At 28.7% G+C, this 12,991-nt stretch overlaps 1 protein-coding gene across 6 annotated transcripts; it reads right to left on the bottom strand.

Moving 5' to 3' along the window:
- Positions 1–807: 807 nt before the first annotated feature.
- LOC141526244 (uncharacterized) lies at positions 808–12,432 on the bottom strand. 6 transcript variants are annotated; one of them, XM_074241131.1, is made up of 13 exons: positions 12,289–12,432; positions 11,325–11,735; positions 9,437–9,534; positions 9,238–9,311; positions 7,641–9,133; positions 7,149–7,546; positions 6,722–7,060; positions 6,409–6,625; positions 6,239–6,310; positions 5,861–6,115; positions 3,870–4,049; positions 3,377–3,763; positions 808–3,049 (listed from the first exon to the last, which is right to left on the bottom strand). In XM_074241131.1, exons 2-13 carry the CDS (start codon positions 11,380–11,382, stop codon positions 2,820–2,822), a joined length of 3,801 nt encoding a protein of 1,266 aa, XP_074097232.1. In that variant the 5' UTR covers positions 11,383–11,735; positions 12,289–12,432; the 3' UTR covers positions 808–2,819. The 6 variants fall into 6 exon arrangements, with proteins under 6 accessions (XP_074097232.1, XP_074097233.1, XP_074097229.1 ...); XM_074241132.1 differs by having other exon boundaries at positions 7,641–9,118; XM_074241128.1 differs by lacking the exons at positions 11,325–11,735; positions 12,289–12,432 and adding an exon at positions 9,672–10,185.
- Positions 12,433–12,991: the final 559 nt, after the last annotated feature.

Below are 12,991 nucleotides of genomic sequence, written 5' to 3'. Positions count from 1 at the left end.
AGCGTTTTCATGTATTTATGCTTCTTGTTGCTATGTCATTGACACAGTGGCGCCATCAGTGGTATTTATGAGAAACTAGAAATTTGTCTGACAGCTATCGATTTTACAACTATCGAAATCATTAAACTTTTCATTTTCGAGTGGGTGAATAAACTATCGATTAATGGATATCGAAATATGACATTAAAGTAAGCAATTTTGACCATTTTTTAATTTTTTTTTTAACAAATAAATTTGTTTTGAAAAATTATTGAAAAAAAATTGCATTTAGTTTTTAAAAATTTTTAAATATCAATTTTTTTTTGCCATAATTTATTTCTTAAAAAAAATTCTTAAATTTATTAAATATCTGCTAAATTAATTTTCGTTATTAAAATGTCTAGTAGCTTAATTCAATTTAAATTATATATTTTTAAATAACTAAAAGAAAAAGAACTGGGAAGGTCTGAGATTTAGCAAACAAATTTGACATAAAATTAAATTTAGAAATTGATAATTTAAAAAAAAATAATCAATAATTTTTGTCTTTTTAGTTTTAAAACCTACAATTATAATCGCCTAACTTAATTTATTGATAATACTGAAATTATCAGACACCTGAAAATTATTTAAATCTTTAGAACAAATTAATTATTATTATAAAAAGAATATTTTTAAAAATTCACACTTATAATTTTTTAAAATTTCTACATGTGAAGTTTTTTCTTTACAATTAAATTGTTATAAAAATCTAAAAAATTATTAAATGTCTGTTAAATTCAGTATTATATTTATTGTTATAATTTTTGAGTATTAAGTTTTCACATATTACGTTTAATAACTTTATTTACAAGTTATCGAGTCAATACATACACCGATAATTTAGCTTTTTTATTTCCAGATTGTATTAATAATGTTTTTTATCCATACAATAATGGGTAAAATTATGTACAAAAGTGTTTTTCTTTATAAATTTTTCTGTCTTATCTTTCTCTTCTTTATTGAAAACAAAAAAATAAATTAATGAATTTTCATAATTATTTTTTACCTCAAAAACAGTAGATTCAATTATCTACTATAACACTTTTAATTGAGTATGTATTTAAATAAAAGAGATATCCATTTTTTTTTATTTTTCGCAGTAATATTTATACACTATTTTAGAGATAAAAAAAATTATCAGCAAGAAGTTGAAAAATTTTTCAACTAATTAGCAAGAAAAAAAATTAATATTCTCATTCAAGTAAGGTAGAGATATAAATAAATATCAATCCAAAACTTTTTTCTTCTGAGTTGTAATCATTATAAGTATCCATTAAATTATAAGATGTTTTAATTTTGTTTACATACAAGTTCATCTTAAATTAATTCCAAATTTTACTTGAATAATGATTATACTCAATGATGTTACTGCCAAATAATTCAACACTTGCAAAAAGTTTAAAATATCTTAATAACTTATTATTACATTACTGGATAATAAAAATCTAGGACATTTTTTTTTTTTTTTTTTTTTTTTTTTATGTGAAAGCCAATGTCATTTTGCTCGTGTTTCATTTTTTAATCAAATATTCAATCATTAATAATGAATTTTACAATATCATATTATTTTTAAATATCATTGAAACTTTTATATTAATGGACATAAAAATTATATATTATGTTTATATATAATTTTTTTTAAATTAACAAAATTTTCATAAAGTATTCAATTAACTATTTGAAAATTTTTTTAAACATAAATAATATCAGTTGACCGCGAAAAAATGCTTTACGTTTTTATTGATGATAAAATAATTACTTTTACAATTTGTGAACATAATGATGTAAAGAAAAAAATTTAATATCATAACTCCAAATGATTTGGATAAAAAAAAAAAAAAAAAAAAAAAAAAAAAAAAAAAAAAAAAAAGGATTTACGCAGTTGACTAACATGGATGCAAACATCAATAATAATTGTATTCTGCGTCAAATTAATAATATATTAATAATCACTTTTCTTATCAATGAACTATTATTATTACAATACTTGTCGTCTTATTTTATTTTATTTTATTTTATCTCTTGTAGAATTAGTTTTTAGTTTCATAAGCGCGATCGACACGCATTTCTTGACACCAATTCATAATGTTCGTTAAAATTCACGGTTTCTTGATTATTTTCGGTAACGACACTGTAATTATACTTCTATAAACTGTGTAGTAATTTTATTTATGCATGTAAACTCGGTGAACGATTTTCTATCTATCATTTTCACGGCACCGAGATTAATGGCGTTAATGTTAATTTATTTTCATTTTTGAGGATGGTATTTTCATTCTTACTGGTTTGCTGGCTTAATTTTGCCAAAAATCTAAGATAGATCATTACTTAGACAAAACCTTTTGTAGCATAACAGTCTTTTCAATAATACAGTCTAAAACAATGATTTAATAAAATCCACACAGCGTGATGAAACACTCATGGTATGTAATTAGTAACATAAAATTATTATTATTTGTTCATTTTATTATTTTTTTTTAAATCCCAACAAGAAATCGTATTTTAACTTTTTAGTTGGTTATTTTCACATTATTTTCTTAAATAGATGACAATGCTTCTTTTTTTTTTTTTTTTCTTCTTAAAATAATAAAATATCATTTAATCGATAATCAAGGAGAGTGTGAGACTTTCACTTATCACACAGCATAATTCCAACAGAATATCAAAAAATGAAGCTTTTCAATTTTAGTTGTCATACCACATTATTGTAATTTAATTCTTCTATCTGCTACCGACTTCTAGTGCACTGTTGTTTTAAAAATTTTATTTATTCCATTGAATTAATTTAATTAAAAAAACTAATCATGTACGACAGCTGAAGCTTGTTGAAGTCGTTCTAATTCTTCAAGTGATAAAACATTAGTTTGACCAAGCTCTGGTAATTTTCCAGCTCTTGCTTTAGCAAGAAGCTCAGGGCTAAACCATCGAGCCAGTTGATTAGACGTAGGTGAAAGACTTCCTCCATTGCTTCCTGGTGATGTTTGTCTACCCATATTAATTGGTTGTTGAGGTCGCATTACTCGACCGTCTAATTTAGTAAAAAAAAAAAAAATTTATTTCATGTGATGTAATATTTTTTACAATATTTTGTGATAGTTATTGAATAAGGAAAAAAAATATAACTGATGGACCAAACAGAGATTGTAAAGAATATACTCAACAGAAAAAAATAATTATTCAATCAATCACTCTATAAGTAAAATTAATAACTCATGCCAGTTTTTATAACCATTGCAAACTATTTGCTTTCGCAGGATTAAGGAATCTAAAGAGGAAGATCGTGATAGAGAGGATTAGTAGTTTTACGAATACAAATAGAGATAGATTTAAAAAAATATTGTTTAATAACAATTACCTGTTCGATTGGTGTTATAATTTTGGTTTAAAATAAGCTGAACCTGAGAATTGACATTACGTTGCTGCTGCTGCTGTGGTTGCTCATTATCCATACTGGTAACTTGTGCCACTTTTCGTGCAAATTCTGCCGTCATATCTTGTCTTCTGCTCATAGCCGGATTTGGTGTCATATTATACGGAGGAAAATTTGGATGTGACATCGATGAAGACATTGTATGTTTTGAGCGTGCAGTGTTTCCAAAAACACTCGGCGTTAATCGTTGCGATGATGGAGGTTGTTGTTGTTGCGGCAGTTGTTGTTGTTGTGGTTGTGATTGTTGTGGATAATTAACTGGATTACCGTACTGAAATTGATTAGCAGCACCACCTTTTACAATTGGTCTTCCTAAATCGAATAATTCAACAATTAATATTTATGAATTTTATTTAGATTTAAAAATCAATTGAATTATTAATCTTATTTTTTTTTTTTTTTTTTTTTTTTTACGTACCAGGGTGTTTATTGACAAGTTGATTTGTCCAAGGTACTTGTGGATTTGGTTGAGTCCTCATTGTATTTTGCTGCCGTGAGAAGACTCCCTGAGCTTGAGCAATTATTTGTACTGCTGATTGCATTTGCTGAATTTGATTTACTTGACTTTGAGATACCATTTTTGAATTGTCAACAGTTCCTATATCATAAAAAAAATTCTTACTTAGTTCTATTAATTACAAATATAATTATAATTATAACTCTATCTTTTTATTGTTAAATGAAGCAGCAATAAATTAGAATTTTTTTTTTTTTTTACATTTTTTGCATTAAGGGGAAACCCCACCAAAAATTTTCAAAATTTGGGTTTTACGAAATTGTTAATAACTTTGTAACAATTAGATATTTTTTAATAAAAATTTAGGGTAATTATCTTTAATACACCCTTAATAAAATAAAAAAAATCCGATTCCCAAATTCCTTTATTTTCCCTGTCAAAAAAATTCCCGAAAATGACTTTTTTTTTTTTTTTATCGTCACAGTAGTGTTCCCCCTTAAAAATTTAATTTAGAAAATATTATTATAAACAAGCGGAAGCCATGCATAGTGAAAGACGGAAGTGTAGAAAAGATATGAAAGAAAATAAATAATCAGTGTATTAATAGTGTTCTTTTTTTATTAGTATAAAAAAGGTTAACATGTGTGTTATCAATTGTGCGTGTGAACAATGGAAATGTAGAGTTTATTGTTTCATACGCATAAGTAATATTAATAGATTTTTGTTTATAGAATGATATAATGATTCATTCTTATAAATAAGAGTAGCAGGTATGCGATAGTGATCAGCTACGAAAAGAGTAAAGCAGTGGTGAAATAAAAAAGAAAAAAAAAAAGATTGAAGGGGCAAATGCACAGCAGTAATCATGCTTACTTCGTAAGAATTATTATAAATCATAGAAAGTATCAAGAAAAAAAATAAACAATGTTTCTTCTCTATTCAAATAATTAAACGCTTAAAACAAAAAATATAAGCTTAGTAACTATGCAAAAATTAAGGTCTCTACTTATTTCAGTTTGTAAAAATATCAATCAACGATATATTCATTGTTTTATCGATTCAAATAAGACGGTAAAACATTTAAACCTTTTAAATCAGTAGAGATTTTTTATCATCAAAAATAAGTAGAATTATACTTGTGCATAGCTATTGAAACCACGCTTTTAACTAACTTAACTATTTTATAGCCACAATGGGCATTTTTGATTTAATTTTTTTCATAATAACTGTAATATTTCCATCGGATTAATTACTACTAATGATATCAATATCAGAATCCACGCCAGCGGATACGGCTAAATTTTCTTCAATAATAGTAAAGAGATTGTTAATATCTGTATTATAATCATCATCAGAATTGTTCTTCAAGTCGAAAACTAATTTTCCGGATAAAACAGATTTTTCAACTAACGAATTCTCGGTATGTCTATTTATATTTTCATCTAAATTATTTTCCGATTCAATTATTATTGAATTATTATTAATTTTATCATCAATTTTCCCGAGATTTTGTGAATTTGTAAAATTATCAATAGACTCAATTACCTTCGCGCAAGTTTCATTATCTTCTATCAATGAATTATTTTTAATATTAACTTCAATTTTTTCCTCATGTAAATAATTATCGGTCATAACAATTATATTATTATCGTTATTAACTTCAATATTTTTCTCACGATTTTCTAGACATTCAAAAGAATTTACATCCTTAGCAGAAATAATTTCGCCTACTTCAATCAACAAATTTTCAATGTCATTATTTTTTTTACCGCAATCATCTTTTTTCTCGCTATTCTCCGAATTTGAAGTTAAAATTATATTATTTTCCGATAGATTATCAACATTACAAGTTATAAAATTTTCACGGGTTATACAATTACTGTCGTTAATTTTTTTCTTATTTTCTTTTCGAACTACTTTAAATGAATCATGTTGAACATTTTTATTCGCACCATCAGGTTCCTTTTCAGCTGTCATTTTTCGTAGTACAGAGGTCGGTGTAAAAGCAAGTGGTGTTGGACTCATTATTTGCTTTGATGGTGAGTTAATCGGACTCGCAATACGCTGCTGCTGTTGCTGCTGATGTTCCTGCCGTTTACGATAACTCTCACGTTGCTCCTCCAATTTATTCTTCATCAATGCATTCTGCATCATGGATTGCGGATTCATAATAAGATCACGAGGCGAAGGTGCTCTGTGTGGAATCACTGTTAAAATGACAAATTATTCCGGTAACTAATAAAATTCATTTTGACAAAAATCACATTGCTATAAAAAATTTTTAAATATTATCTATTATGAAAAATTACATTCAAAAATCATTATTTTACCTGAATGTTGCATTGACAATGGATTAGAGTTAGATACTAAATTAGACGGTATTATCGAGGGTGGACATAACGCTGCATTCCCGAATAAAATTTTTCATTTAGATTAATTAGACTCGAGTGAAACTAGTGGAAAAAAAAAAAAAAAAAAAAAAAAAAGTCATAAATCTTACCATTGTTCATCGGAGAAGGAACTCTCTGTTGTTGATGTTGCTGTTGTTGTTGTTGTTGTTGTTGTTGTTGTTGCTGCTGATACAACAACTGTTGAATCATTGGATCATGCGGAACACCTGAACCTGGATGAGGACTGACAGTACGCGAAGCAGTGTTACCAAACATTCTCAAAATGTTCATCAAAAGCTCACGATGACGATGTTGCATGGCTGGATTCTGAAAATAGATTGAGTATTAATTAATTATGTTAATTTAAAAATAAATAGACTTTAACTTTATCAACAATAATATTTATTTATAAATAAAACTAACCTGAAGCTGTTGAACTAGATGTTGTCGAGTAATTTCACCTTGATGAAGGCCCTGAATAATAGCTTGGGCTTCAGGGCGTTGTAAAAGTTCACGACTGGACGGTACATTGTTACCTAACATCTGCATTTCTTGAGGAACTGGGCTTACTCCAACCATTCTTTGAGTACCCATCATCATTGATAGCATATCAGTTGATTGATGTTGACGTTTATGTTGTTGTTGTTGTTGTTGTTGTTGTTGTTGTTGTTGTGGATGATGGTGATGGTGATGGTGATGCTGTTGCTGCTGCTGCTGCTGCTGCTGCTGCTGTTGTTGTTGTTGCTGCTGCTGCTGTTGTTGCTATTGAAATTAATAGATACATATAACATAAATTAAATAATCCAATAAAACAAAATAACTAAAATTGAATATTTAGAATTTAGCAAACCTGTTGTATTCTCAGTACTTTAAGCAAGTTTTCATGCTGCATCTGAGCTTGATGAGCGTGCTGAGTAGGGCCTAGCGGACCAACATGACCAAATGAATTAGGATGAGGCTGCTCAGGAACTATTGGCTGATGAGGAGGAATATGAATTGGTGGCTGAGGTTGTTGATTTTTCAACAATTGCATCAGAGTGATGGGTTGACCTTTTGATGGGTTCAGTCCATTTGCAGCAGGTACAGCTTGACCACCAGAAACTTGAGCGAGGAGTTTTTTAAATGCAGCAAGGTCTTCCTCTGTTTTATTAACTTTTTGTTGTTCGACATGTTGTACTTGGGGTGGTACACCTCCTCTCAAACTAGCTTCTAATTCTTCCAAACTATGCATCCCTTTACTTCCAACTTCTACAATAAAATAAAATAAAATAAAATAAATATTTGCAATTACTTACAACAAATTATTTAAATATTAATAAAAATAAATAAAAACTATTCTTACCCATATCTTTAACAGAAGGATTTTTTAGAATTTGTACCATATTAATGGCAGTGTCACCTTGTCCATTTTGATTAGATTTGTTGCCACGTTGTAACATCTCTAGGAGTTTAACTTCACTAGCTGAAGGCGCGTTGTTGATGTTAGTTGAGTTGGCCGGTGAAATAGGAGCAAAATAGGTATTTGACTCGTTAACAGATGGTACTTGAATGTTAGGTTCAGTGATATCACTGAGTAAATTATTAAGCAGTTCATCTTGAATAGATGTCCTACGACTGTCGTTCTGTTGAAGAGGACTTTCTCTTTTAAACCATTGACTAAAACGTGATCCGCTCCCGCTGTTTGCACCAACACCGTTTGTCAACAATCCAGAAACTCCAGGAAGATTGTCTGACTTGAGAAAATCGTCGAGATTAAAACCTAAGCTGTCTGCTTCACGTTTGTTAGCTGATTCAGATTGTTCTATTTTTTCACGGTTTGCATTTTCAGTGTTTTTATTATCGTTGCTTTCAGATTGCTTTTTTTCATTAGCCGCTTCATTTTCTGGTTTTTCTAGGATAGGTGAGTGCGGTGCAGGTACAGGATTAGTCGGTTGATCGATGGAAGTGGGTGTACTACGTCCTTTCGGGCCAGCCGAATTTTCACTTGGTTTATCATCTTTTTCATTAACCGATTTTTTGCCGCGTTTCTTTTGTGCCGGCGAAATTTTCTTCGATTTGACACTTTTTTCCTCAGGAGGATCATCAAATCCACGAAGCTCAATAGTGTCATGTTGGGAAATGGGACCAGAACTGAACCATTCAGGCTCTTCGGGTTCTCGTGAATCGTGACTGTGAATTTTTCTGCGATCTGATCCATACTTTCGATCTCTACCACCTCGATCTTTGTCGCGATCCATCACATGTCCTCGATCATTTCTCGAGTCTGAACCACGATCACGATCACGATTGTCTCGATCACCAAAGTCTCGACCAAATGATCTTCTTTCATAGCGTTCGTTACGATCATCTCTGTCACGAACGTTATCTCGATCGCGTAAATTTTCCCGCTCTCTGCCTGAGTCTCGATCGCGCGCTGAATTACCGCCACTACGGAATCCGTAGTCCGGACGATCAGGCTCCATCTTTTCATTTTCTGATCTAAAGTCCCACATGTCTCGTGTCAACAATCGACCGCTACCAATACGCCTCACTGGCTCGCGATGAGCGACTTCTGTTTTTCCAATAGGACTCTCTGGACGACGAGAAGTTGGTTGAGTTACATTGACAAAGCATCCTGAGTTGAAGCTTCTGCGCTGAGGACTCAAGACAATACCATCTTGTTCTTTACGTATTCGCTCCCGTGGATCTCCACTTCGACGCTTGTTGTTTTGCGAATCGATAGCTTGATCTCTTCCCCCAGGACGTTGTTCTTCTTCGGGTGGCGTCTCGCTGCGTTTCCTGTCCAGATGCCATCTCTCCGGATCCCAGAGGCCACGAGAACTGGATAACACACACCAGTTGGTTTTTTTTTTTTTTTTATTTATTTTATTAATCTTTCTTCATCAAGCAAAATAATTTTATCAATTTAGTAATTATATTAAATTATTTATTACACTTACTTATTATAAGCAGCGTCTAAACATTCAGGTCGACGTTTGGACAAAGGTAATCTCTTAATAATCATAAGTTCTTCCTATATAATAAAACAAAACAAAAAAAAAAAAAAAAAAAAAAAAAAAAAAAAAAACCAAGGTTAGCCGAACAATAAAGATTTAGAATTAATAATAGAAAAAGAAGATAATCTTATCAAAATATTACCCTTGTGTATTGGAATTGAGGTCTTACTCTTCCTACTTCGACAATACATGAATCAGTCACCTCTCCGGCAACAGCAACGGATATAATTGCCTCGTCTTCTGTAATACGATAAACCAAAATAATCTACTGACTCACACATTTATAAATTTCAATATAAATTACTAAAGAATTTGAAGAGATTATGATACTTAAATAAATAATTTTGAATGTTAATTTCTTTAATATAATTACTTACGAATGAAATAATGATTGTAAGGCTCTATAGATTGGCGACAAAACAATTTACAATAATTCAATGGCAAAAATGCGTTTTCATCTGAATTCGAACAATTCTCGGAATTAAGAGCCGACAATTTACGCTTACCACGCCGACGCTTTTTATTTATCGGTTCATGAATTTCAATTATATTAATTTTCATGATTTTCACGTTTTATACAAACAAATATGAATCAAGTACTGATTGATAATTTTTCGGACAATTAAACTATTGATAATTATTTTAACTATTAAATTTAATCTCTTTACGAAGTAAAAAAATTTTTAATAATTTTTCAGCAAAGTGTTTTTCCTTCAAACTTTTTTTATAAAATTTTCTAATACACAAGTAACACTATTTTACTTTTTATTTATGATTAAGTTTTCGGGAGATCTTAAGAAATTAAAAAAAAAAATTATTTTCAGTTCTTATAATAAAAATTTGAGGTAGGGGGTGATAGACTGGGAACCAGCTCGCTTAACAACCCTACAATGACTGACATGGATGGTCATTATTCGCGGGAAAGACCATGAGAAAGCTTGGATTTTTTTTTTTTTTCGTCTTCCAATGACCAATGGAACACTCAAATTATGACACGTGACTAACGATATTCATCTATACTTGTTGTGTACTTTAGTTTAGTTTAATTAGTGTTTACGAATGATGAAAGAAAAGAAAATTCTTCAAGAAATTATACTATTAAATTTATTATATTTTTTGAAAGAATAATTCATTGAAAATTCAAAATTACGAATTATTAATTATTCAGAACTACTTGAAAATTTTTTATTTCATTTTTATTTTGTAAAATAAAATTACGTTTGAAAAATTTATTAATAATTTTATCAAGTTTATATCTACAGTGGACTTTTTTTGATAATGCGTGAATATAATATTAAAAAATAACAAACATTTAAAAATTTCTAAAACAAATTTAATTATAAAGTAAATTGAATAAATGGTCAGATAATTAGTTATAATTAGTTATTAGTTGCATTATTTTAAAAAATATGTTGAGCTTGAATGAATAATAAATAAATTGAATTTTTATTTTATAATGATAAATAAAAGTATTGATTTTAATGTTGAACTAAAAATAATGTAAAAATAAAAAAATACATTATTTATTTTTTTAAACGTGCATTTTGTTTATTATTTTAAAATTCTCGGATGTCTTTATTTTTGTTATAAATAAAACATTAAAATTTTTTAGCCATTGCAGAGTTAATTATTTTACTTTTTTAAATTAAAAATATCAATAAATAAAATTTTTGTAGTCATGGACACAACAGTAAATAATGGTGAAAAATAAACAAAATAAATATTTAAAATAAAAAAAAATAAAAATCAAAATAAAGTAGTTGCAACAATTGCAATAAATTATATACTTTGACATAAAATATAGTGGCCATAAATCGTGGTACAAATTATAGAGAGCGAAAGCTAAAGAGAGGTTAATTTACAGTCATATTATTTCAGTATTAGTAAATTAAAGGGAAAATCAAATGACTGATGCTCTCTTTTTTAATCACATTCAGATTTATCAATATATCAATCACTGATTATCAAATAGCTTATCAATATTCCTGAAAAAAAAAAAAAATAATACAAAGTAATTAAAACGAATATACCTTCATTTTTAGTGTCCGGCTCTTCAGCCCTGTCACTCGATACCGACTCAACAGACATTCTTGTCAATCTTCAGGACGTCGTTACAAGCCACAATTAAAATAAAAATTTTAGCCCTTATTTTCCGCGCACACTCGTATTTTCGTCAGTTTCTCAGTATTTTTTTTGTTTCTGATGACAACTTTTATGTTACATATACACACACATACATATATTTATAATTATATGTATTTCAGTATGAATGTAAGCAAGTCACATTAAAAATCAGTAAAATTTCTAATGTATTTTTGTGCCTTCTAGGCCACAACTATCAACGTAAAGTCGTTATTAATACACTTATAGTTTTTTAAATCTACCTATGTTGTTTTATATTTTATTACCGTTTAATATCACAGACTTTTTTTCTCTTGTCTCTTATTGATTTCAAATTGGTAATAATTTTATTAAAATTAATGAATTGAAGAATTGGAAAAAAAAAAAAAAAAAAAAAAAAAAAAATTCAACTACGTTAATAATAAGGTTAACTAAAATATTGTCTATTCACAGAAAAATTAATTTTTTCACTCGTCACAGATTTTATTAGTCGATTGTTAATATCTTGTTCGGTTAAAAACGAGAAAAAAAAAAAAAAAAAAAAACTTCGAAATTACAATATCTATTAAATATCCCAGATGATGTACAGATATATAATAAGTGCGATATTTGTATAATAACTTAATAATTATACAGATCGAATAATAAAACTTTTTTGTGTATTACACAAAAACGGCACTGTTCGTAACTTATCCTGTACGACGTGAAAGAAATTAAAAAGACAACGATGAGGGAAATAAAATATATGTACTGATATATATATATATATATATATATATATATATATATATATATATATATATATATATATATATATATATATATATATATATATATATATATATGAGTAAATTCAGAAAAAATAGTGTTTACGTATTAACAGAGAGAAAATAGTGGAGTTTCATGCGCGGCAACGCGGACTGTAGATGGGTCCTAACGCTTCGGCACGATTTTCGATACACGCGTTGCCGATAACAATCATGTCGTTTTATTCGGCTAATTCACACAAATCGTATTAACTATTATTTTATTCAGCATAATTTAAATTATACACATACAATATTTTAGTTTAACGCTACGCAAAAATATAAAATGGCGCACGGTCCCCACTTCCGCCGCTTCTTGTTTCGTGCAGTGCCTCCTGGATCGACTACACTACACAACTGAACCACACACACTATTTCACTGTCCGTATACGTATATTTTGTTGTACGCATTCAACTGGCACACATACTTAATTCGGACACACTGATTTGATACATTGCAAAAGGCAGCCAATAAAAAATTATGATAAAAAAAACAACTGAAAGGACATCTTCACTTTTGGGACGCACATGCTTGTCATTGGAAACCAACAATCACGCCATCTATTTAGGTATTCACTTATTTATCCAGTTTGTGACATTAAATTTAGGAATAAAAATTAATTTAGCAGATATTTAATAATTTTTATAATAATTATATTACTGAATTAATAAAATGTCCAAAAAATGGACATTTAGAAATTTTAATAAATTAAAAATGCAATTTTTCAAGAATAATTTTTTAGAACAAATGAAAATTAAATTAGCCGACT

Source organism: Cotesia typhae, unplaced genomic scaffold (assembly GCF_013202065.1).
Source record: "Cotesia typhae breed Kobodo isofemale line unplaced genomic scaffold, CoteBio_Ctyphae contig_33, whole genome shotgun sequence".
NCBI classification, from domain to species: Eukaryota; Metazoa; Arthropoda; class Insecta; order Hymenoptera; family Braconidae; genus Cotesia; species Cotesia typhae.
This window is presented reverse-complemented; position numbering and strand designations above follow the sequence as displayed.

Bases quoted from the DNA above. Each gene is read 5' to 3' on its own strand.
- LOC141526244 (XM_074241128.1), bottom strand. From the start codon at position 9,855: ATGAAAATTAATATAATTGAAATTCATGAACCGATAAATAAAAAGCGT. The intron at 7,547-7,640 runs GTAAGAATAGTT...ATTTTATTGTAG, and splicing joins TCCTTCTGTTAAAGATATGG to AAGTTGGAAGTAAAGGGATG. The intron at 6,311-6,408 runs GTAAGATTTATG...TCGGGAATGCAG, and splicing joins TCCTTCTCCGATGAACAATG to CGTTATGTCCACCCTCGATA.